At 48.2% G+C, this 24,931-nt stretch overlaps 1 protein-coding gene across 8 annotated transcripts in view; it reads left to right on the forward strand.

The window, feature by feature from the left end:
- USP40 (ubiquitin specific peptidase 40) overlaps window positions 1–24,931 on the forward strand; it is a 660,245-nt gene that overhangs the window by 624,083 nt on the left and 11,231 nt on the right. For all 8 annotated transcript variants that reach the window (XM_078681394.1, XM_078681396.1, XM_078681399.1 and 5 more), the window contains exon 32: window positions 4,421–4,515. In XM_078681394.1, the coding sequence (XP_078537520.1) occupies window positions 4,421–4,515 (95 nt within the window). The remainder of the gene's footprint in view (window positions 1–4,420; window positions 4,516–24,931) is intronic.

Consider the following 24,931-nt stretch of genomic DNA (forward strand, 5'->3'; position numbering starts at 1 on the left):
TTATTTAAAACACTGACCAGATGAAAAAATAACTTGCGGTTCCTACTGACAGCTGAAAATGTTTCCTTCAATCAAACTATATCAATGAGCTTTAAGTACTAAAGGCAAAAATCAGACAAAAGTAAAGCATATGTACAGTCTGATCCTCAGCGCGGAACAATGTTGAAGAATCCTCTATTTCTGGAGTCTGGAGGGAAAATATTTAATTGACATCAATGAGTGATGCGGAAGAAGGCCAACGGCCATTGATCATAGCGACTGTTCTTTGAAAGAAGCTAAAAGAAGAATCACACTGTCACCTTGCACTCATATCCTGCATGAAAACACTATGGTGGCAACATCTAAAGCGTGAACTTTCTTAGGTTACTGCTTGAAAGCAATAGCAAACGCATAACCAATTAAAAAATAAAATAGTGAATCAGGGGAACATCTCCCCAGTCCAGGAAACTAAATCTGCCTGTTAAATTAATGTCAGAAAGACTAAGAATAAGCTTGCATGGTCCCATTTCCGAAAATATACGTGCCGCTTTCTCCAAGGAGGCATTACATGCTGTGTACTCCACAATTATTCTAAAACTGACCTCATCTACTCAAATGATGGCTTAAAATGAAACCCAACAACGCCGTTAGACCACACCAAATAGCAAGCCTGGGAAATGGATATTACAAAAGCCGCAGCTCGAATTGGCTTTCTTGCTTGCATTGAGCGTACAGCAGAGTTCAGTTGCTGTTAGGTGCATAGGCGTAACATTGATTACATTACGAAAATGTATGAATACATTGTGATTAGAGCCTTATGCGCTCAATGAAAAGACTAGGAAGACATGCACAATGAAAAAAAAAGGTGAAGCTAAATATAATGGATGAATGGTGGAGGGGTAGAGAATGTCAGAGAGATTGCCACATGGTTAGAACAGATCCTTTACGACAAGAGAAGGTGGTGTCTAATTCAATTACACTGTCAAATAGACTGGCGGGTGAGTGTGGCCGTGTATCTCTGTGTGTGGCTGTCTCTTGGGCGTATCTGTATGTGCGGATGCCTCGTGTATATCTGTATGTCTTTTGGGTGGCTATGTGTGTGGATGAGGTGGGTGGGGCCAGCAGGGCGAGCAAGAGTGCAGGGAGGATTTAGATGGAAATGAGGGAAGAGAGACGATCGAAAGAGGACGAGAGAAAGATGTGCCGAAACAGACTTCGAAAGAGGGGAACATGAAGGAGAGAGAGTGATTGGCGGAATGAGAGCCATCGAAAGGGGGGGGGGGCATGAGGGAAAGAGAGAGTGGCACAGGACGAGCGAGTGGGGAGAGGGGTACTAGAAAGGGTATTAGGGGGACTCAGTCTGAGAGAAGTGAAGGGAGAGCGGAGGGTGAGGGACAGGAGAGAGCGGGTATCTCGAGACAGCGTTTCTCAAGCTGCTGATCCGGTCGCATAGCTGCCGGTGGTGCAGCGGGTGCAGTGGCACTGGAGCCACTCTATTTGTGCACTAAACGATAATTCATACACTCATTCTTTGCTAAGGGAGATAGGAAACACGGCGAGTTGGAGCAATTTAAAGGCACTGTGCGACGGCGTAAACCTGGCACCATGCAATGTGCTACATTAAGGTTTGGCCAGATGTACATAAGCTTTCAGACGGGGCAATGTGTGAGCAGTCTGTTTGTCCCTTACTGTGGAGAAATATCGAAGCGGACATCCCGGTCCTCCCAGAGCGCAACAAGCACGGACAGCATCCTGGGCGATTGTCCTGTATAGAACGCCTGTCCACACTTCAGACCTGAGTCTCCGCTGACCCTCACACACACAGAGTGCTGTGCCCGAGAGTCCTACCTTGGCCGCAGGCTCCCTCCTGACTCTCGTCTCCCCTGCTCTGGGCGGGTTCCGGGGCAGGCTGGGGCTCGGCGCCGCTCTCCATGTCTGCAGCGGCTCTGGGGCAGGTGTCCCGGGGTTCGTGGGTGTCTCGGAGTGACCCTGCTGTGCACGCGGCTCTGGGGCTAGCACCAGGAAGGTCACCGCTCGGCTCCATGTGAGTGGCAGCCGCGGCCGGTCCCTCTCTCTCGCTCTCTCCGGCGCACGCACCGCACTCACACACACACACACACACACACAAAGCCTGGAAGTGCTGCTCCTCCCGCGCCTGCGCCCCGGCTCTGCTGCTCACACTGCATGCAGGCCCTGGGCAGGAATCGCACGCACTGGAGCGAAATTCGGGAAAAGGATGCCCCCGGCCGGCGGGAGCCACCTCCATGGGCATGTCCGTGAACTGCATGCTCTGATGGTCGGCGATCGACGTGCTGACCTGCAATCATACCGCTGCTGTGTTTGGCTGATGTCTGCGTTGGCGCCCACGTCTGAGCTGGAGATTCAAACGCCCGGTGTGATCTTCAAGCAACAAAAACTCGCGGATCAGAGCCTCCATCTTGTTGCACGCGGGACAGGGACAAAGTTAATAATGAAGACAAACATCGGTTGAAAAAAAATAAAATAAAGTACACGCCCACAGTGGCCACGTCTTCATGACGTTGCGGAGAGGGAAGAAATCGCGGGAACGCCCACGAATCTGGTCCGGCCATGACGGACAGATCTCTGTTCCAATGGCTAGCCTCCATTTATGGAGCTAGCCAATGGAACAGAGGGGCGAATTCCCAAGCCACTATCATTCTCATTAGGTTTTCACCTGCGTGAAAAGCCTGCGCAGTGCGCAGGCTTTCACTTAGGCGAAACCTAAAAATGCTGGGACTGCCATAACAGGATGTAAGAAGCATCACCTGACTGCCTGGCTCAATTGGTGGGCCTCAAAAGGATCCACTGGTGTTAAAGTTAATAAAAATGCTGATTTTCCTTTTCTATGGGGATTGCTATGGTCATTGCAAGGCCATGCACAGCGTGGATTGGCTGCCCAGGTTGGATGCAGGGCCACGCTGTGCATGGTTTTAATTCGCAACCATAACTGCACATTAGCTGTGCCTTTTTTAAGCAATAGTATAAGATTTTTTTCTCATTTAAGCTTCCTTAGGATTCTTTGCTTTAATCTATAGAAAAAATCTTTCAAAAGAAAAGCATTACAAAAATGTGTTGGTTGGGCTTCAGAGGCTTAAAAAGTTATAGCTATCTAGGCCAGTTGGCCATGGATGAGCCACGAAGTGGGTTGCTCAGACCATTTGCTAGTTCAAATGCTCTAAAAAAAAAAATAACAAATTTCATTCGACAAGGGCCCTTTTTTCCCCGTTCTCCTTTTTGGCTTTACTACTGTGAGCTTTTTGCAGTATGTGGGACTTAGCGTCGCCTCTACTGAAAAACAAAAAGTGAAGGATCCATAAAGGGTCCGTGGAGCATCCCCCGGACATCTGGCTTGGGTGTGGCAGAAGTAAATGTGAAAGAAAAAAGTAGATTTTGCTGTAGTGGTTGCTTATCTCAAGGAAGGGTTCATTACGGGGTGCTGGGATCTAGCAAACCCTACCTAAGCCTAGCAGGAGGACTCAAGTCTGTAAGGGCCTGCAAACCAACAATAGGGCTCATAAACCTTTAAAAGAATTAATAAAAAATGTCAAAATAATTTCAAAAGAGAAATGGGAGCAGGTCTATGCCTTGATTCTCAAAAGCTATATGCAGCAGGGACTTGACTGCCTGCGTCGAGTTGGGGGTTGGCTTGGCCATATATCCTCCTGTGCACAGTGGAAGGGAATCATTTCAAAGAACTTGAATTTAGTATATAGAAAATAGAAATACACTGAAACGTTACAAATAAAAGGGAAACTGTGTTTAGTATTGGTTATAACATGTTTAACAACATCCTTACAAAACACATATAAAGTGAAGTTATAAATAGAAACCTAAAAACTAATGAAGCTCACCATTTATAGTTTGCCCCACAATTAAAGACACACACAACATCTGTACAAACCAGAAATTACTCACCAAATGCAATGTTTGTGACCTCACAATATTTACAACACCTAAAAGCTCAATGTAATTAAATAACAACACGTACTCACACCAATAATCCTTCATAGTGTTGATGGAACTTTTGTATGGTATCTCGTCTGTAAGATTTACAACATTTGTAATTGCATCTATCAAATCAAGGGATCACTTAATGAAATGTTGTGGAAGTTTTGCTTGAGTTGCAGAGCTAATTACAAGGGACACAGCTCTACTTAAACTGTATTTCCTTAAGTGAAATCAATATATATGTCTATATACACACCCACACGATCACACACACAATCACAAACACACACACACAGTCACCAGATCTTAGAACTGTTCTTCCAGATTGACTTACCGTATAACCTCCGGCTGATACTTTCTCATGTGCCCCTACTTTCTTTCTGTGGGGTTTTTTCAACCTGTTTTTACATTCTATGTACACCTTAACTACAATTTTAGTGCTTTGATCATCTTCTTGCTATTTATGTTGCAGAATCTGCTTCTAGATGAAAAAACAGACTTCAGCACAGCTGAAGATGATGCCGGGAAGGAGAAGCTGAGAGCCCTGACTGTCACAGAACAGAGGAGGTAAGGGTGTGTGGTTTGTACAGTCAGTACTTTAAATTATGTGCTAGTGGGTGGAAACTGCCATAGATGCATCCATTTAGCATTAAGAGAAATCAGTCATTGAATATTTACACTACGTCCATCTGGCATTTCTTAAATACTGGTCATGTAACGGCCCGTGAACTTAATAAAACCGTACACCTCATTAGACCTAGTCTTGACAGTGAACAAGACCACAGAATGTGAAGGCAGCTGAGAACAGCTAATTAAATTGTCTTCCCATTACCATGTTCACATTACTTAGAGAACTACATGGTCTAGATTTGCCTGTGTCCATTCATGTTGGTTGCTGCTCAGTGCCTGTCCGAGCTCACAGGACCCTGTCAGAGCATCTTCCTCCGAGGCTCTCTGCCATAATCTGTTCCTTCCTTGAAGGAACAGACTCCACTTGTAGGTGCGTACCCTTCAGAAAAGGTCAATGTATATTGGTCTTCTGATCAATTGATGACTGCTCCTTCATCCTTGCCTGAGAAGGTACACTAGTCCTCTGCATAGTTGACAGCCTCTGTGTTGATGAGTAAATACAAGCAGAAGTAATGCCTCCTCCTTTACGAAGAAATTGTCATGGATGCCTCCTCAGTCTATGTTGATGATTGCCAGCATTCTAGCCCTCTTATTAGTCATGGTTTCTTCATTGGTATTGCCCCTATCAATTACCTCTCCATCAATACCCCAACTGATTCATTAATATGCCCATCCATGTAGATCCTGTCAACATCTACCACAATGTCAGTCAAGCACAGTCCTATCGTGGTATTGCTCCCTCTTCAACTACAGCGTTGATCTGCATCACGCTCAAACCTCAACCACAGATTAACATGGAAAACTCATCCATCCAAGAAAAAGGAGCACAGTAGGATGGAGCCAGACCTGCTGGAGAGGAAGACCTGTTCACATCTACTCCGAGGAGGATCTTGAAAACCAAGGTCCCAAGATTTGGACACCCATCTGGTGCCTGGTATCTCCAATTACCACCCCAAGCTACAATATGGGGATAGACCTTGTTCCATACCTTCACATCATCTCCTATGGTTAATGTTCTGGTGGACTTTCCTGACTTTCTCAGGCGCATGTTGCAATACTTGCCACGGCCCAACCAGAACACACTAGTGGCCTCAACCTCCAGCTTTGGTTATGACTCCGCTCATACTGCAACTTGTAGCATCTATCCCAATTCTGTGGTTACAGCTCTGCTGGCTCATCTTCACTTTAACGGGTTACTTCTATTCAGCGGTTAGCTTCCCCTCCACCGGTTGTCCATGCATCCTCGACAACCTGCTCCTAGATCTTAGTGTAGTTGTCCGGCTGCAAACTTGATGATGATACCAAGGAGTCTGAGTGACTAGGATGATTGTGATGCCAAAGCGAGCTCAGCTCTCATGATAGTCAGATGCCTGGATGGGATAACTGAGTTCCGTGGGAGGGAGCAGAAGATTAATCTACTTTACAGGAGTCCCCACTGGCTGATATTTCCAAGTTTAATGACCTGATTGATTTAGTATCCCCTGAATTTAACAGATTATTTCCAATTCTTGTTATGCAGTTTCACTTTTGATCTAAGAAACAAAGTCTGAGAGGTCCATCAGTTTGGCGATGCTAATGGATATTCTGTAGGAAGAAGGCTTCTCTTCCAGGAGATACTTATCAATAAGCACTGAATAGTCCTGCCCATGTGTGGGGATCTTGAGCCTAAACAAAATATATATATATATAGACCTTCTTTCTATTGAAAAAGCATTTTTTCTTTTGCCAATATCTTTGGAGCCGTTTGACGAATCTTTGCGAAAGTTTTAAAACTAATGGCCCACTCACTTCAACTGTGGTGCTAAGCGTTCCAAATGTGATTCATCAAGCGGAGGCAAAAGAAAAAAGGGGGCTGCCAAAACATTTTTTCTCCATGTTCATTTCCATAGGAAACTTTAGGCACGACTACAGCGCGAACTGCTGAACGGAATTACACCATATTTGGCAAAAGGGTAGCTCTTGGTTCAGAAAGCGCAGTTTTTGGTAAATGGTGTGAATTTGTTCAGTAGTTCCTGAGAAATGTAAAGATTTCTCAGATATACAACTGTGGCCGTGGAAGATCCACAAATCCTGCCGATCTCAACCCTGTGATCTGATTGGCTGCCAACACTTCAAACCAGGAAGTGTTGGCAGCCATCTTGTTACACGGTTGAACCAAGTAACAAGAAAAAAGGTTAAAAAAAAGGATAGAAAAGGGGGCAAGGTAGAAACACCATGACCCCCCTGGGCCTGCTCAAGGGGTCCCAAAGGGACCCCCAAGGCCCAAAAAACATTTTTTTTTGTCGGCAGGAGTCCCATAGGGTCCGCAAATCCTGCTATAATGTTTTGGGGTTTTTTTAAACGAAGAACAGTCTCCCGTGCTTAGTTTTATTACGCTCCCGAGTGAGCCAGGTCCCGGGGGCAATAATGTAAATAGAGGGGATGAGGTCCCGGGGCCTAAAATGGCCTGGCTAGGGGTGCCGCAAAGGCCCCGACGACCCATTTAAAAAAAAAAAAAAAGATTGGCCATGCCCTGGGGGATGGGGTCCCAGGGTCGTAATCGGCCCACTTCCCCTCCCTTTTTTTTTTTTTTTTTTTTTTAATTGGCTCAGTCCCGGGGATGCGGTGGCTGGGGCCCAAAAGTGTCAAGGTAAGGGGGTCCACACAGCCCCAATCCTAATTTTTTTTTTTTTAAAGAAAGAAACCAGCACCTTGCCGAAGGCCCCGCCCCCTCTCTGCACCACACTGCAAACGCGTCTCCTGCCACGCTCTGGGTTGGGGGATGAATTCCACTTCACTGCTGATGGTCCTTAAGGGCCAACTAGCCCACCAAGTACCTCCAGAAAGACCCACATAGTGGGATTGCTGAGAGGTGGTCCGAGGGTGCGCCCCTTTTTACAACACCCAGCAAACGCACCTCTTGGCGCGCTGCTGGTGGGGCAGTGAGGTCCCATTGTGTCCTTAGGACTTAAAGGACTAAACTGGACTTCATCCCCCAAGCAGCAGTGCGCCAGGAGGCACGTTTGCAGTGGTGTAAAAAGGGGGCGTGGCCACTGACCACGTCTCAGCAATCCAGCTGTGTGGGGCTTGCTGGAGGTGACAGGTAGGGTAGTTGGCCCTCAAGGATGTCCTTGGGGGCCAACTACCCCTCCTGTTACCTCCAGTAAGCCCCACACAGCTAGATTGCTGAAACGTTTTCAGAGACGATACCCCCTTTCTCCACCACTCTGTAATCATGCTTCGTGGCACACTACTGGTTGGGGGATGAAGTCCACTTTACTTCTGAGGGACTTTGGGGGCCAAGAAGCCCTCCTGGTACCTCCTGTAAGTACTAGGCAGCGGGATTCCCGAGCGCTGGTTTGAGGCCCAACCTCTTTTCTCCACCAGTCTGCAAACGCGACCACTAGTTAAACAAGTATTTGCAATGCAAAAGGACTCCCATGTGCGAGAGTTAGAGCTATTGGTGTTGTAAATGTAAAACATTTTTAGTAATGTTTTTTGGAGTGGAGTGGATGTATGTTGTGTGTAGTGCAATTATGTGGTATGTTCAGTGAAATTATCTGGCTAGAAAGTATGATGTATTTAGAATATATGAATTATGTGGAATGGGATTATGTGGTATGGAGAGTGATTATGTGGTATGATAGTCTGTGTTGTGGAGTGATAAACTATGGTTTAGTTTTCCTAGTTTCCAAAGAAGCCAAACTATAAACTCAAGAACGCCCAAAAATAAAGCAACCACAGAGAAGCACTTCTGGACCTAGTCAGAGGTATGAGAAGGGCCACTAGAATTATGCGACTGTTCGGCCATGCCGATTTTCACATATTTATAAATTTTGCGCATTTGCCACATAATCCATCACCTCCGAATGCAGATTTGGAGAAAAAAAACATGCTTCTAGCTGAAACGGCTCAAATATTACCAAAAATGTAGCGACCTGTGTTACAGCGTGGTGGAAGGCCCTTTGCAAAGCTGGACTGGTCACATGTTACTTATTGCTAAATGTGAGTGTTACATTTGTGCTAATGGTGCATAGACCTCTCTTGCCTCTTTCTGCATTTCCCTTGCTTCTTCCTGCACTTCTCTTGCTTCTTTCTGTACCTCTCTTGCCTCTTTCTGCACCTTTCTTGCCTCTTTCTGTACCTTTCTTGACTCTTCCTGCACCTCTCTTGCTTATTTCTATGCTTCTTTTGCTTCTTTCTGTATCTTTCATGCCTCTTTCTACACTTCTCTGGCTTCTTTCCAGGCCTTTCTTCCTCTCTTGCTTCTTTCTACACTTCTCTTGGCTCTTTCTACACCTTTCTTCCTTTCTACACTTATCTGCCCTCAAAGCACAGGTATTCACATATTTGGTTGTTTATTTTTATGTAACATGTCACTAGGTAAAAACGCAGACACACTCATGCATACCTTCACAAACTTGGTGAGACTTACAACAGTGATATGGTTAGGATTGCTGTTTTACATTTTGTAGGTCTAACATTCTGAGCAGTCGATGAATAGTGAACCTTCAAGAGAAAAGTGAGGTTTAAGACATCTTGGGAGAAGGACTATTGATTAGGCGACTTTGTATGAGTGTGTGGAAAGGTACAGACGAAGTAGGCCTCTTTCTGCACTTCTGTTGATTATTTCTGCAGTTCTCTTGCTTCTTTCTGCAGTTCTCTTGCTTCTTTCTGCACTTCTCTTGCTTCTTTCTGCACTTCCGTTGCTCTTTCTGCGGTTCTCTTGCTGCACCTTTCTTCCTCTTTCTGCGCAAGTCCTACTTATTTAGGCATAGTTAGATATTAGCATTTAAAAAAAACATTAGAAATTCACGGAAAAAAACACAGGTTTCAGGGACGTTACAGTTAGTAATTAGCAATTAAAAAACCTTAGATATACACTGCAAAAACCACAGGTTTCAGTGACTTTTTAGTTAGGCTGACATTTTACTCTTACAAAACCAGAGAAATTTGGTAACTATAACTCTCGCCCCTGCAATGCACTGCTGATGTCACATATGAAATCACTCGTGACATGGTCAGTGACATCACGAATGACATCTCAAATTACATCATCCACTTAATATCTGATGCCCCTATTCACACCCTAATATAACCTTTCATACACCCACTCTAAAATACAGACTACCATTCCCGAAACTATAGACACACCAATACCAGTTAGTACATACCCCTCACTGATTCATAGGTTTACATACACCTCCATTCACTCATACATGCAGTCACTCATCAATACAGCCACTCATCAATACAGCCACTCACACGCCGCCCCTTGCCGATTGATTTACTCACACAACTAGTCAGTCACCCAAAGAATCAATCGCACTGCCATTTACTCACCTATGCAGTTATACACACACCACCTCACTTATTCATACAGATACTAACACATACTTACTCTCTTATACAATCAGCGACACAAGCACACACTCATCCATACATCCACTGTCCCAATCACTCAGCCACTTATATGCTCCAACACTCACATATACTACCTTTCACATATGTAGTTACTCACACATACACCACTGAGACATCCATTAACTCAACATCGTCATGCACACTCTCTCACCCATACAGCCCCCGTAGACGCACTCATGAACCCATACACCCAGTGAATCATTCACTCACACATCCATGCAGGGAGTCACATCTCCCTCCCCCCACCTACACAGACACCCAGGCACCCATACCGGCACTCAGACAGCTAATCAATAACTCATATAGACACTCATCAACCCATGCAGCCACTTACACACCAACTGACAGTCACCCACCAAATCATCCATACAGACACTATATGATGTCATCAGTGATGTCATTTGAGATGTCATCAGTGATGTTACTGACCATGTCATGAGTGATGTAATATGTGCCTGGTGCCTCAATGGGACACCATGGTGTTGAAATGACAGGAATTGGCCCTGGAGCGGAGCAGAGCCATGAAGGGATCGAGCTGGAGGATGGGCGGTCAACCTGTACCCAGGCGCCAAGGTAACGGAAAGATAAGAGACTTTGAGATGCTCCACACATTGCTGAACAGATTGTTTGTACCTACGCCCGTACGTTCAGGGTGCAATTGGGTCTTGGAAGGGGGGCTTGTGACCCCTCAACTGATTCCTGTGGCCCGTGGCCCGTACATCCCTCCTTTTCTGGTCTACATATTGGTAATTAACCCGCTTTGGTGGTTGCTGGTAGCGGGCCTCTTGACTTTTGCAATATGGGCATGTAACTTTCGTCAGCAGCTGCATACTTCTTCGTGCTGGCTGCTTGTCCATGGCTCCTCACGAATATTTAGTTCTGAATTGTTTGGGCGACATGCACTCTGCAGATTTGGGAGGTGGGAGGTTGGGGACTCACCTAGAAGGGTTGCAGGGAGGGGGGAGTTGGGTTTCTTGTTTATTTTGTTCAGGAGGGAAGGGATACACGCTCGAGATCCAACAGGTGATGGAGATTGACCCGGAGGGAACTTCTAGGGTGAGGGAATACTTAAAAACCACAGGACCTACCCACGATCATGGGCGACCCCGCTAGCATGCAGATATGGACCTGGAATGTGAATAGTCTTGGTAACAAGATCAGACGCATGTTAGTTATGCAACACCTTAAGAGGCTCTCCCCAGATGTAGTTATAATCCAAGAATCACACTTACGGGGAAGTCGATGCAAGGCCTTAGATCGCTTTGGGTATAACATGGTGGCCTACTCCGGATTTATATCTGGGGCACGGGGAGTGGGGATATTGGTAAGCAACACGTTGCCCCTGGTTATACCTGGTATGTGGTCAGATGACGCAGGATGTTTTGCTGTGGTAGCAGGTAAATGGGAGGGGCGCCTGGTATTGTTCTGTTCATGTTATATACCCCTGGGTCTTCACTCAGTGATCTTTCCAAAGTTGAGTTCATTCTTGACCAGTCTTCCATTAGGCGTTCTCCTCATTGGCGGGGACACAAACAAAGTCATGAGCCCGGAAGTGGACCGCACTGGTTTCCAGACAGGCAGACAGAAAGAGCTTGGCCTGGCAGACTTCGCCACGGCCATGGGTCTGATGGACATGTGGCGGGCGCACAACCCCTCACTTAGACAATACACGTTTTATTTGGTGCAACATGGGTACTTTTCCAGGATAGAGCCCTTTTTCACCCACAATGATAAGATAGGAGAATTTGCTAACGGCAGGCACCTGGCACGGGGGATCTCAGATCACTCTCCAGTATGCGTCACCCTCAGAGACCCGGTCACCAACAGAGCTAAATTCCAGAGGATAGACCCTTGGCACCTCCGTGACCCCACACTTGGGAAAAGCTCCGGGAGGGTTCAGAGCTATACTTTAAAGAAAACAAGGGGTTGGTGGAGTTGCATGTTACACTGGGATGCTTACAAGACATATTGATCGGGTTGGGGCAGGCGCTGATTGGAGCGCAGAAAAAGGAGGAATCCCTGAAGATTCGACATCTAGAGCAGGAAATTAGCCAGCTTGAGGGAGATGGTGTGCTGGCCTCATCCGCGAATTGAGGCATAGGCTTACACTGAAGCAGCGGGACCTCATGGCACTGGCAGATGGGGAGGCGCGGGCTTACGTGCTGGCTATGCAGCACCGCATCTACGATGTGGGAGACAAAGCTTTGAAGCTCCTGGCCTGGTTGGAACGCCGAGATCGGTCTTGGGTGTTGGAGGTGCTCGATGTCTCTGGTTCGCTTCGCCGACGTGTATTAGCATAGCAGAGGCTTTTGCCTCACACTTCGAGCGGGTTTATGCTCCAATGTGCATCAGGTCAGAAGAGGACTGTGCTGATTTTCTGCTGGACTTTGCCTTGCCCATGTTGCCATCAGAGGCGTGCAAATGGCTCGAAGAAGACCTCACGGAGGAGGAACTTGGATTTGCTCTGAGCGCCCTCAAATCTGGGAAAGCATCAGGGCCCAATGGCCTCCCCACAGAGATTTACAAAAGACAGTCATCAATTATAATACCCCCACTCCGCGAGATGCTGACGGAGGCGAGTGAGGCTGGGCTGCTTCCGCCAGATCAAAGGGCGGCGTTGATTGTGGTAATTCACAAAGCGAGAAAGCCACCCGAACAGTGCAGCTCCTACCATCCTATTTCCCTCATCAATGTAGAAGCTAAGGTGTTGGCGGATAGACTGGTGTCCATCATTACAGAGCTGGTGCACGTGGACCAGTCGGGGTTTATGCCCAGTAGAAGTACCCGCCACAACTTATGGAGACTCTATGGGGTTCTACACATAACTGAGGGGCTGAGACTTCCCAAACGGCCTTGATGGCGCTGAATGCATCAATGGCATCCGATAGCATTGAGTGGCCCTATCTGTTCATGGTCCTCCAGCGGATGGACTTCGGTCCGAACTATTGTAGTTGGGTTAGACTCTTGTATGAGAGGACAACGGCCCAAGTGCGTGTCAATGGGGCAGTATCAAGATCCTTCCAGCTGTGCTGGGGAACCAGACAGGGCTGCCCCCTGTCTCCCCTCCTGTTCGCTTTGGCATTGGCGCCACTGGCGCACTGGATCCGGAGAGATCCTATGATCTGGGGCATAGCAGCGCCTGGGGGATGGGAAGAACTTGTCTCCCTCCACGCTGATGACATTGTTTTGTATGTTGCGTGACCATACCACTCAATGGCGCCAGCACTGCACATCTTCGAACTATTTGGCAGATACTCTGGTTACACCATCAACTGGTCGAAGTCAGTGATCTTTCCACTGTCGGGCGCACTCCCAGAACTCTCACGGGGTGTGCAGCCCCGGTGGTAACAGAGGACTTTAAATATCTTGAGGTATACGTCACGCGAGACAGGAAGGTGTTTCTCAATAGGAATCTTGAACCCCGATTGAGCCGCCTCAGAGCGGACGTTGGCCATTGGTCTACTCTCCCTCATAGGGAGGGCGGCCTTATTTAAAATTATGACACTGCTGAGGCTCCTTTACATTTGCCAGAATACTCCATACTCGGTCCCCCCAAATGTGTTCAAACGAATAGCACAGGCAGTCAGAACATTGCCCTGGGAGGGAGGATCCCCAAGAATTGCCTTGCACAATCTGCACAAGGGAGTGCATGATGGTGGCCTGGCGGTTCCAGACATCAGGCTATACTACTGGGCCTTGCCGCTTCAGGTGAAAAACGACTGGGTGTACGTAGGCGTTGATTGGTTATGCCTGGAAGCAATTGTGAATCCCTTCTGTATGCTCGAAGGTCACGTCCAGAGTGGCCTAATCACACCAGGGTGAAGATGCAGTAGTGCTGGAGAGAGGCTAATAAACTCCTAGGATGGGCGGGGAAGCTGACCAGTAAAACCCTGCTGTGGTTGGGCGACCTGTTGCGCGAAGTGGCCTCTCTGGCGGGCTTCAGGGGGTGGAAATTGCTAGGAATCAAGTATTTACGGGATGTATGGAAAGGGGACTCCCCCTTCACGTTCGCAGATCTTCAGAGAGAGTACAAACTTCATCAGTCAAAGGGTTATCACCATATCAGACTCTTGCACGCTCTGCGCTCACACGTACACAGTGGTTTATCTATCCCGGATTACTCCTGTTAAAAGATAGTTTGCTACTCGACCCGGTCACTGAGAAACTGATATCCACGATCTATCGTAAATTAGTCAACAATGTACCAGACCCCCTGATTACGCTCCGAGATGCCTGGGCCAGGGACCTCGGCAGCATGGACGATGAGGACTGGCATGAAGCATTACAGAGCCCTAGCAAGATTGCAATACGCTCTAGGTTTAGATTAGTACAGATGAAGATTCTACACTGCACCTACTACCATCGCACATACCTATATACATGGAGCAAGATCCCGTCGACACAGTGTGTTAGGGGATGTCAGCAAGAAGGTACTTTCCTGCAAATCCTATGGGAATGCCCTGAGATAGTTTGTTTTTTAGACGAACGTTACTGATGTTATGTCTGTGGTGGCGGGGGAGATGGTTTCTGTTGGAGCCAAAGTGGCTTCTGCTGATGATAAAGGGCAAAACTGACTGGTCCAGATACGTGGGGATATGGTTGGCCCTGGCTTCTGGGATTGCGAAGCGTAACATTGCTAGGGGGCGTTGGGGCCTCTGCTGCTGGAGGATTGGAAACGTGATCTGGACTAATGCCAACATGCCGAAGAAACGGTCTACAAAAGCAGGGGATGTGCCAAGAAATGGTAGTGGGCACATAGATGCTGGTTGTATGAGTAATGTGATACTGTCTTTCTTTTCCCTCATATCTACATCGCTTCTGATTACTGTGGTCTCTCCATGTATGAACTTTTGGCACAGTTTTGTACTGTATGGTCTCTTGAGCTTTGTTGTTAAAAAGATTTTTTTGTTTAAAGAAATTACAGGAATTGACCACTAACACTGGGGAACCCCTAGAGTATACTCAAGACTGACACAACCCATTCCCTTCTTAGTAGAGGTGGCGTGTAGCCCCGACTTCTAGTGCAATATGCCCCTCCCCCCACACTTTTGTTCAGAATCCCCTTGACTTTGAGCGCTGAGAGAGCTGGCTTCCCCGGCTATACTAAGCACAGGAGAAGATCTTATGCGACTCCCTCGTCCTTCCTTGCTTAAGTGGTCCTCCTTTTGTTGTACCCTATGTCCACAGTTTGGCTAAGATGCACTATGTCTGAAATGTCCACAAGCCGCCCAGGGGTAAGATTCTTAGGTGCCGCTATGCCTTCTATGCGGGCGCTGTCATGAGACTCCTTTAAGCCTCTGTTGCACAACTCCTCTGTCTCCTTTTCCTTTTGGATCGGTACTGGATAATTGTAACACTTGCGAATAACTGCTCACGGTGTATAGGCATAGTTATCTTTGTAAGCTGTAAACTGTGAAAAATGTTAATAAACAGATTTAAACAAAAAAATGAGTGATGTAATATGTGACGTCATCATCAGTGCATTGCGGCGGCACAAGTTACAGTTAGCTCAGCTAACCACAAGGGCTGAATTTCTCTGGTTTTGTACGAGCGAAATGTCAGCCTAACTATAATGTCACTGAGACCTGTGTTTTTTTCAGGGAATATATGTATGTTTAAAAACTTAAAAGTATGATGTACCTTCAAACATACATATATATGTATATAAACACAAATACACATGCAGCCTGTGCCACCAATAAGGCTAAAATGTCATTGGATTTTTCATTTAAATTAAATACATATTGAATCCAATCAAATCAGGAATATTTATTTAGCGCAACATATCACCCGAAAGTCTCATGGCACTTTGCGGAGGCTCTGGAGTTTGGTTTAGACAAAAGCCAGTTAGAAATCGAACAGCCAGGTTTTTAGTTCCCTGCGGAAACAGTGGTGATCTGAGATGACGCGTAAGTGTAAGGGTAATTTATTCCAGAGGGCGGTTGCGAGAAAAGAAAAAAATCTCCTGCCCCCCCCCCACCCACCCCCCCAATTCACGTGGCACGAATTTTAATAGGGGTTAGAAGGAATTTGCTGCTGGATCTTAGAGTCTTGCATGGGTGGTACCAGATGAGTTTCTTTTTCCAGTATCCGGGACCCTTGCCATGTAAATTCTTGTGGGTTAGGCAAAGAATCTTGAAATGGGTCCATTTCCTCATGGGAAGCCAGTGAAGAAGTCTCAATCTGGGAGCCGCCGGGGCTCTTGGAGGGAGATTCAACCACAATCTGGCAGCAATATTCTGTAGGAGCTGGAACCTAGTAAGAAGATCTTCATTTATTGAGGACTTCAGAGCATTACCGTAATCCATACGGTTAATGATCAAGCCTTGGACTAGTGGCTTCCTGGCTTCCATCGGGAGCCATTTAAAAACTTTGCTTAAGTTTCGATCTGATAGAGACTACTAGCCGTAGATTCTTAAACGTAGAATTATCCCCAGGCGTGAGACTGGATCCGGAATTATATATTTTTTTTGCTCTCCCTGCGCGCTGGGGGGATGGCATCACGTGACTCCGCCGAGGCGTCGTCCGCGTACGTGACGTCAGGGAGGTCACATAAGTCCCACCCCGGCGCACCTAAGTCAGTTTTTTCCTTTTCTGCGTGCAACGCGGATCCGGTTCGTGCTCCGGGCCTGTTTAGGCCTTTTTCCCTTTCGATATTGTGCATGTTTGTGGGAACAGTGTGCAGATGCCTTCAGGCTTTAAGACGTGCTCGTCTTGTGGATGTCTGATGTCAGCGACGGACCCTCACCTCATTAACATGTGGTGTTCGGCTCCACTGATTGCGAGGCGTGCCAACAGCTGCAGCCGAAGTCCCGGCGGGAGAGGCGGATGAAAATTCTCTCGGCTCGCATATCCAGGTCAGCTTCGTCACCTCGATCAGCTTCTGCGGAAGGTTTTCGACACAGCCGTCGTCGTTGTCCTCATCCTTCTCCTAAGCCGCAAGAGCGTCGCTCCCCTGTCGGTAAGTGTTGCAGTTTGTCCCGGAGGGCTGGTTTCCGTCCTGTTGGGGGCATGAGGCCTCGTGTATCGTCCCCCTATCCACCGTTTCCCGGTGAGGGGGCATCGAGAGCCCAGATGGAGACATATGCAGCGGCTTTGCAGGCATCGCTGGCTTCTCCTCCTCCTCCTTCCCCTCCTGGGACGTCGACAGATCCCGTGCGTTGTGCGGGGCCCGCTGGCGGCTCCTGCCCCGGCGCCGACTGTCTCGGCTCAAGACTTGGAGGATGTGGTGCTGTTGGGGTGCGGCCCTTAGGGGTTCTCTTCTTCAGACCCCAGCTCCTCTGCTTCGCCGCAAACTCCTGCGGGAGTCCCTGTGTTGTCGCGGGATGTCACCAGGGCTCGGGTCGAATCCACGAGCCCCTCTATGCCCTATGGACAGGCAGTGACCTTGTCTGAGGCCGAGGTGACGCCGCTACGGCGCCCGCGGCTGCTGGCAGCGCCACAGGAGTCGGCGGACCCCCCTCATCCCATCATGGGTCGAGGCTGGCAGGGGACCCTGCGTTCCTCCCCGGGCCCCATCTCATCCCTTCACGCAAGCGGCTGCCTTGTCGGAGGTCGAGTCTGCCTTGGCACCTCTGGGGGCAGCAGGCTCCTCTCGCCTACCCCATGGGTCGAGGCTGGCGGGGGACTCCTTGTCACTCCCCGGGTCTCTCTCGTCCCTCCACGCAGGCGGCTGCCTTGTCGGAGGTCGAGTCAGCGCCCTTAGCCGCCTCTGCTCCAGCCCAATCCATGTCTCCTGCGCCGTGTGATGTGGAGGAGACCTGTCTGGCGTCTTCTTTGGCGCTGGATGACGATGACGCCCTGCCTCAGGTTGCGAAGTCTACTCCACCAGACAGGCGTCGGGTTGTGGACTCGTCCTCGGACGCCCCCTCTTCCCCGGAGATTGGGTGCCTGCTGGTGTCATCCTCGCCAGAGACGGGCAGCCGTGTCGTGGCTTTTTCCCCGACATCATCAAAGGATGGCTCCTCGCCGTTGCCGCGGTTTTTGCTGGAGGAGCCACAGGTCCCCCACTCCTCGGTCCCTCTTTCTCCTTTCCGGACCTGGCCCTTCCCCACTCCGATTGGCCTGGGAGACGGCCGCCTTCGTTTGTAGCAGTCGCCTACGGAGGAGCTGCTTTCCCCACCGCAGGGCCCTACGGAGGCGGGTGAGGCCTTCGCTCGCACTGTTTCCACGGCAGTGGGTATTTTGCGCATGGGTGATCCGGCGGCACATTTCCCAGCGGTTCACCTTCTGGAAGTTCTCATTCAGGGCTCTGGTGGGAGGGAGCTGTTTCTTCCCTTTGAGGGATCGCTCTATTCTTCTCTGACATGGAATTTGGGGTGCCCTGCCATGGGGGATCCGGTGCCCCAAAACCTTCTTGCTCCTCGTGACATGGTGTGTCTTTCTCTCCACCCCTCTGCCTCGAGTCCCCTTTTGCGGACTGCCTTTCCATCCCTGCCGCCGCTGTTGTCTCCACCATCACGGGAGGCCCGTTGGCTGGATTCTTGGGGGCACAATATGTTTGCCAGGATTCTATTACGAAGCAGATGTCTGGTATCTCGATGTCCATGAGGCTCCAAATCTCCAAACTATGCTTTGGAACACGCATTAAAGTACATCCCTTTTAATGATTTTAATGTTTTAAAAATTTGTGTGTGAGCCAGATTACTTGGAGCTTGGGGTGTCCTAGGGGATGTTGGTCCTTTATGCCATGGTTTTTCTTTCATGTTGCTGGCAACTGTATTGCCCTAGAAAACTGATTGTTCTGAAAAAAGGTTTGTTTAGGTATTTAAGCTCTAAGCTAGAATATTTTATTCTTGCCATTTTTGAACCACTCACCAGAGCATGTTGTGGATGCGGAGTGAAAGGGAGTTCCTGGCGACGGTCTGGCGTGGATGGGCGCAGACGGGCTTGCATTTGGCGCGCCCGCTGCGCACGTCCGCTGGGCGTCCGCACCCTGCACCACCTTATGTAGCCCAGGAGAAAGTGGTGCAGAGGCTGGAGCACTGACTGCGCTTCCGAGTTAGCTACCGGAAGTGGGGTAAAGCCTGTCGTCCCTCCGCTCAATCTGCACAAGCCGTGGCGGACCGGGATTATGGCTGAACACTTAAAGACAGGTGAGTGGAGGTGAAGCAGTTTACTCAGACGGTGCAATTTTAAGATAAAAAAATAGGCACAAAATAAAGATGACTAGTGGCAAATATATAATAACTGCTTAAAAACAGACTGACCCTGTGGCCAATACCACATGAGCCGTCCAATGCGCGTCCGCACCCTGCACCGCCTTATGTAGCCCAGGAGAAAGTGGTGGAGAGGCTGGAGCACTGAGTGCACTTCCGGGTTAGCTACCGGAAGTGGTGTAAAGCCCGTCGTCCCTCCGCTCAATCGGCACAAGCCGTGGCGGACCGGGGATTATGGCTGAACGCTTAAAGACAGGTTTGGCATTTCTGTAACCTAGAACATGCATGGTTTTCCTGTTTAAACATAGCCTTCATTAAAAAAAAGCATAGTAATAGAAGGCATGTTGGCCCATTGGCTGCAGGGAGAAACCACATCAGAATAAAACTGGCACAGTGCCTTTAAAACCGCCAAGACCTCCATGCTCCCATCATGTCCCACAGGTGCCGTAAGGGCAGTTCTTTTTTCCAGCTCCTTCTGTGAGGATTCTGGAGCATTGAGCTTGTCAGTTTTTTACTTTCTGTCAAGTATTGGTATATAGAAAACTGAGGGACTTTAAGAAATGGGACCTCATAGGTATCTCCAAGATAGGAGACCTGTTGGAGATGGGCTCTCTAGCCTCATTTCCCTTGCTTCAGTCTAAATACCAACTTTATGATTCCCAAGCATATGCCTACCTTAGACGTAAACACGCCTGCCACACTAAGGGGTTGGACACTGAGACACTGACGGAATATGCCCTGTTAAAAGGTAGGCTCCTACAAGAGAAGATCCCGACCCATTCCATATCCTTGACATATAGGACACAAATCAACAATATACCCAACAACCTTGGTCCTCTCTGAGCCAAATGGGAATTCACCACCGGCCCACTAGAAGATATTGATTGGGAAGCTGCCCTCATGCACCCGCATGAAGGAGCGATTAGATTCAGACTGCGCCTTATACAATACAAGATCCTACATAGAACCTATTTTGACAGGGCACACTTACACTTTATGGGGAGGGCTGACAACCCAGATTGCCTTAGATGCCACACGGACCATGGTATGTATATACACAGCCTCTGGAAGTGCAGACACATTTAAGCCTACTGGCACAGGATAGTGAAGGAATTGAATGATATCCTTGGAGCTCAGCTTGGGCTAGATATAAATTTTCTCTTACTAGGCATCCCCACAGAGATTGATCTGCCACGACATAAACTCATGCTGGCTAACCTAGGGTTAGTAGTAGCCAAGTGAGATATAGCTAAGTGTTGGGGGGCTCAACGACCTACGCTCAGAGTAGAGGTCCATTATTAATCGATACATGGTCGCAGAGAAGGTGATCAACAAGGTGAGAGGGTGCCCATGTAAATTCCGAAAAATTGGACGCCATGGGTAGAGTATTATGGCTTAGATCTAGACATGGGAGAGGGAGGTATGGGCCTCTCTCAGGGCTGGACAGAGACCGGACATTAATAACTGTGATAAATAACCCACTCTTGACAAATGGGATTGTATGGGAAATTACCCATGTATCTGTATATGTGAGATGTTGGTTTAACCATGTGTTCCTCATTGGAGAATCTGCTGCAACATCTTCTGCCCACCATTACGTCCTGCTGCCCACTATTGAGCCCTTATCGTGCATTAATGATTCCTTTTTTCTATTGTACGTTTCATTTGTCAAAAAACAATAAACCTTTTTTTTTTTTTAATTATATAATTGGTATATAGAAGTTGGTTTTTTGACCTTCATATGATGTTTTTATACAATTTGTTCCACCGTCCTGTTTTTCTGACTATTTTGTTATGATTTTTAGTCCGAAATGCCAGCCTTGTTCAACAAATTTCCTTTCTGTGGAAAAGAAAAATGGCAAAATCTGGTCCACACGTTTTCTGCATTGTGTGTCTGCCATCTTCTCACCAACCAGAGAAGTGTCATTGCTGTCATCAATTTTCCAGAAGAACCCTGCGTGACAGGAAAAGAATAAAGCTGCATGCCATCCAGGAGAGAGCAAAGGTGAGATCTACAAGTGGCCTTGAAGGTTCTCAACCTTTCAACAAGTCCTCCTCTGAAGTGCTGTCTGAGTATAGATGCAGAAAGGAAAAAAAGAAGTCACTGCTCTGCCTCCTCATCAACAGAGAGAAGATCAATGTCGAGAATACCTGTTTGCTCACAGTCGCGATCGACATCTGAAAGACCTCTGCAGCAATGTCAAAGGAGAAATTGCCGTCAAGGCGTTCTGCCTCATCGCGAAGACAGAGTCGATGCTGAAACGGCTTACTCTGGCGTCAAGAACTAAAGTCCAAAGATCGTCACCGGAAATGGCCCCAAGTAATTCGATGTCTAGACTTGGGTCGGCATCAAGAACGTCTCTGCCGCTTCACTGGCTGACGTTGACAACCCCTCGACGAATGTCGACTTCGAGATCTCCCCCAGCGTCAGAGGCAGACGTTCAACATCGAGAGCCTCGCTGCCAAACAAGCATGGGCGGTCAATGTCAAAAACTCCACCGACGTTAGGCATAGAATTTTAATATCGGGGGCTTCGCTGACATCCAGGCACAGACGGTTGACGTTGACATTTTCGCCGATGTCGAGACGGAGGCACTCAGTGCCTTGAAGGATGTCGTCGAGATGTCTGACTTTGCACGTGTTTCCACTGGCAAAGAAGCAGCAGGCTTTTTGTTAACCCGCACCGACGTCATGACAAACACAGAGATCAGCGTTGAGGTCTAGACAGTCGACGTAAAGAAGCATATCCTATCCAGAACTCAGAATTGTGCAGATTACTCCGGCCGGGATCCCCTAGTCTAGAACAACTGACGCCATCAGTTAATCTTTAACCGCGGTGGCTACAGAGTGTGAAATAATGAAGAGTTCCAGGGCAAAGTCCAGGTTTGGACTTCTCAAACCTATTCACCTTCTGGAATCTCCGCTGGTGCTCCTCCTCCTGCGACAACTGCCACGAGATCTCCGCGAAGACCACCAAAAAGGCCACATTCTCCTTCAACAAGAAGGTCTCGGTCTAGGACAACTCACAGATGATCACCTTCCAGATCTCATCACTCCTTTCCGTCCAGATCTTGGAGGCACAGAAACAGTTCTCCTTCCCAATCTACAGATACATCCAGATAGTCTGTTAGACTACTCCCCTATACTGACTGTGATCACCTCCAGTTAGGGTTTCACCAGTAGACGATATTGTCACATTCAATAAGGTCTTATGTAGAGGTGCAGCTAAGCTAAACATTGAGATGCCTGCTCCAATCCAGTCATCTTTGAGACACTGTATCACAGGCAGTCTTCCGGATCACTGCTTTCTCTGGTACTTGGTTTGCTTGAACCAGCTCTTCAGACTTTGCTTGCACCAGCATCGATAGGGCCTGCACCATTGTGTATTGAAAAGAAGTACAAAGCACCTGACCAGGATCCCCTCTTTCTGAGGGCTGATCTACCGCCAGATTCAGTCATAGTGGCAGCGGCTAGGAAGACTCACCCAGGGGTGGTGCCCTCTACCGAACCACCCGATAAGAACAGTAAGCATATGGACTCCCTAGGGAAAAGGATGTGCAACAACTTTGCTTCCTATATGAAATTCGCTAGTGCCTCAACCCTTTTAGAAAGATATGATAGGGCACTCCCTGTCTAGACTCCCTGTCTAGGTTCACAGAACAACTGCCTAAGGAAGATCGGCAGGATTTCCAGGAGGGTGGATTAGTGGGTAATCAGGTGATCAGCATGGCAGCTGATGCTTCGTACCTAGCAGCCCACGGAAACTCCAAGTGCAGGGCATCTGCACTAGGTGCTCCTCCTGGCTCTGCTCTCTGGACTGAAACCAGAGGCTAAGAACAGATTTCTGAATCTGCCTTTCAATGGAACCTACTCGGCACCCATGCCGATAATGAAATGGCGAGGATGAAATCTGTGCTCGCCACCCTGAAAGCCGTGGGTCTGGAGAAGCGCAAGGAGTTTAGGAGCAGATCCCGCCCCTATGACTGCTGCCAGTATCAGCAGAGGGTCCAAATCCCTCTCTAGGCTTCCATCAACATCACCAGTCCAGGTCCCACTACCATCATCATCAGCCAAGACGTGGACAGGGAGCTTCCAGATCATCAGCTTCCTCTCTTAAGCAACCTACAAAACAATGAGCGTTTGCTTCCCCCATCTCTGATCCCCACTCCGGCACACTTAGACGAGTGGCCCAAAATCACAAAAGACAAGTGGGTGCTCCATATTGTGCAGTGGTTATTCAATCAGATTCAAGTCCCTGCCTTCGGCAGTCCCACCTCGGAGAACGTCTATCCAATAACAAGACCTACTTCGGGCAGAAGTACATATTCTACTGCAAAAAGAAGCCATCGAAAAGGTTTCCTTGACTCGACCACAGCAGGGAATTTACTCCTGCTACTTCTTGGTGTTAAAGTAGGGTCCAACCCGTGAGTGCAGACCCATACTCGACTTAAGACTCTTAAACAAGTTCATCCACAAGGAGAGGTTCAGTATGCTGGCACTGAACCAAATTTTCCACCAGCTCCCCCAAGGGGACTGGATGTGCTCCATCGACCTGCAGGTCGCATGTTTTCATGTATCGTTTTCCTGAAAACATCAGAAATTCCTACGGTTCCACGTGGCATCAGAGCACTTCCAGTACAAAGTCCTCTCTTTCGGGCTCATGTTAGTGTCCCGCAAGTTCTCAAAATGCACAGCGGTGGTAGCCGCCTTCCTGCTGAAATAGAAGATCTTCGTATACTCATACCTGGATGACTGGTTGCTCAAGAGCTCATCATCTCCTCCACTGCAGGAGCACCTTCAATCCTGCATTCGAGTTGTAAGCTGTCTGGGCATTCAAGTCAGCTATGGAAAGTGTATCCTCAACCCAACCCAAAGGACTCACTAACTGGGTGCAACTCTGGATACCGCAGATTCAAGATGGTTTCCTTCGGAGTAGAGGTTATCGTCGATCAGAAACAAGTGTCGCACTCTCCTCTCCGCACTTCACTCCATGGCCAGACTAGTATACTCTCTCCTGGGATCCATGGCATCCTGCATCTTCATGGTTCCCAATGCCAGGCGGCAAATATGACCTCTCCAGCAGGCATTAGAGGATTAGTGTTTGCAGATCTCGGACCACTTTGAGGACACAGTGACTCAGCCTTAGATGGCCAATGAATCCGTAAAATGTGGGATGAATTGTCCTCATTTGTTAAAAGGAGTCCCTTTCCATCAGGACCTTCCCAGCCAGGCCCTCTAAACGGACACAGCCCTCCTTGGGATGGGGAGCCCACATGAGCCCTCTTAAAGTATAGGGGTGTTGTCAGAAGCGGATAAGGGTTATCACATCAATATGTTGGAACTAAGAGCTGTGCATCTAGCACTCAAGCCATTTTTCTCTTCCATCCAGACACCCTCCCTGATTGTCCTGACAGACAATATCACAACCATTTATTGCCTGAACAAACAGGGAAGAGCCTGGTCAAAACCTCTATTACAAGAGGCCCAAGCCATATGGAAATGGCTGCGGGAGAGAAAGTCGACCATATCTGCGATCCATTTTCCAGGCACCCTCAATGTTCATGCAGACGCCTTAAGTCGCAATTTCATCGAAGCTCACAAACGTGAAAGTTACACAGGACAGTTTCCAATGATGGGGAATTCCAGACATCGATCTGTCCGCGGACCCAACAAGTGCAAAATGCTGTGTTTTCGCATCCAGGTATCCCTAATATGGCTCCAGAGAGAATGTACTTTTGATCAACTGCTCAGAGACATTACTCTACGCCTTTCCTCCAATTCCGCTCATTCCT

Source organism: Lissotriton helveticus, chromosome 3_1 (assembly GCF_964261635.1).
Source record: "Lissotriton helveticus chromosome 3_1, aLisHel1.1, whole genome shotgun sequence".
Taxonomy (NCBI): domain Eukaryota; kingdom Metazoa; phylum Chordata; class Amphibia; order Caudata; family Salamandridae; genus Lissotriton; species Lissotriton helveticus.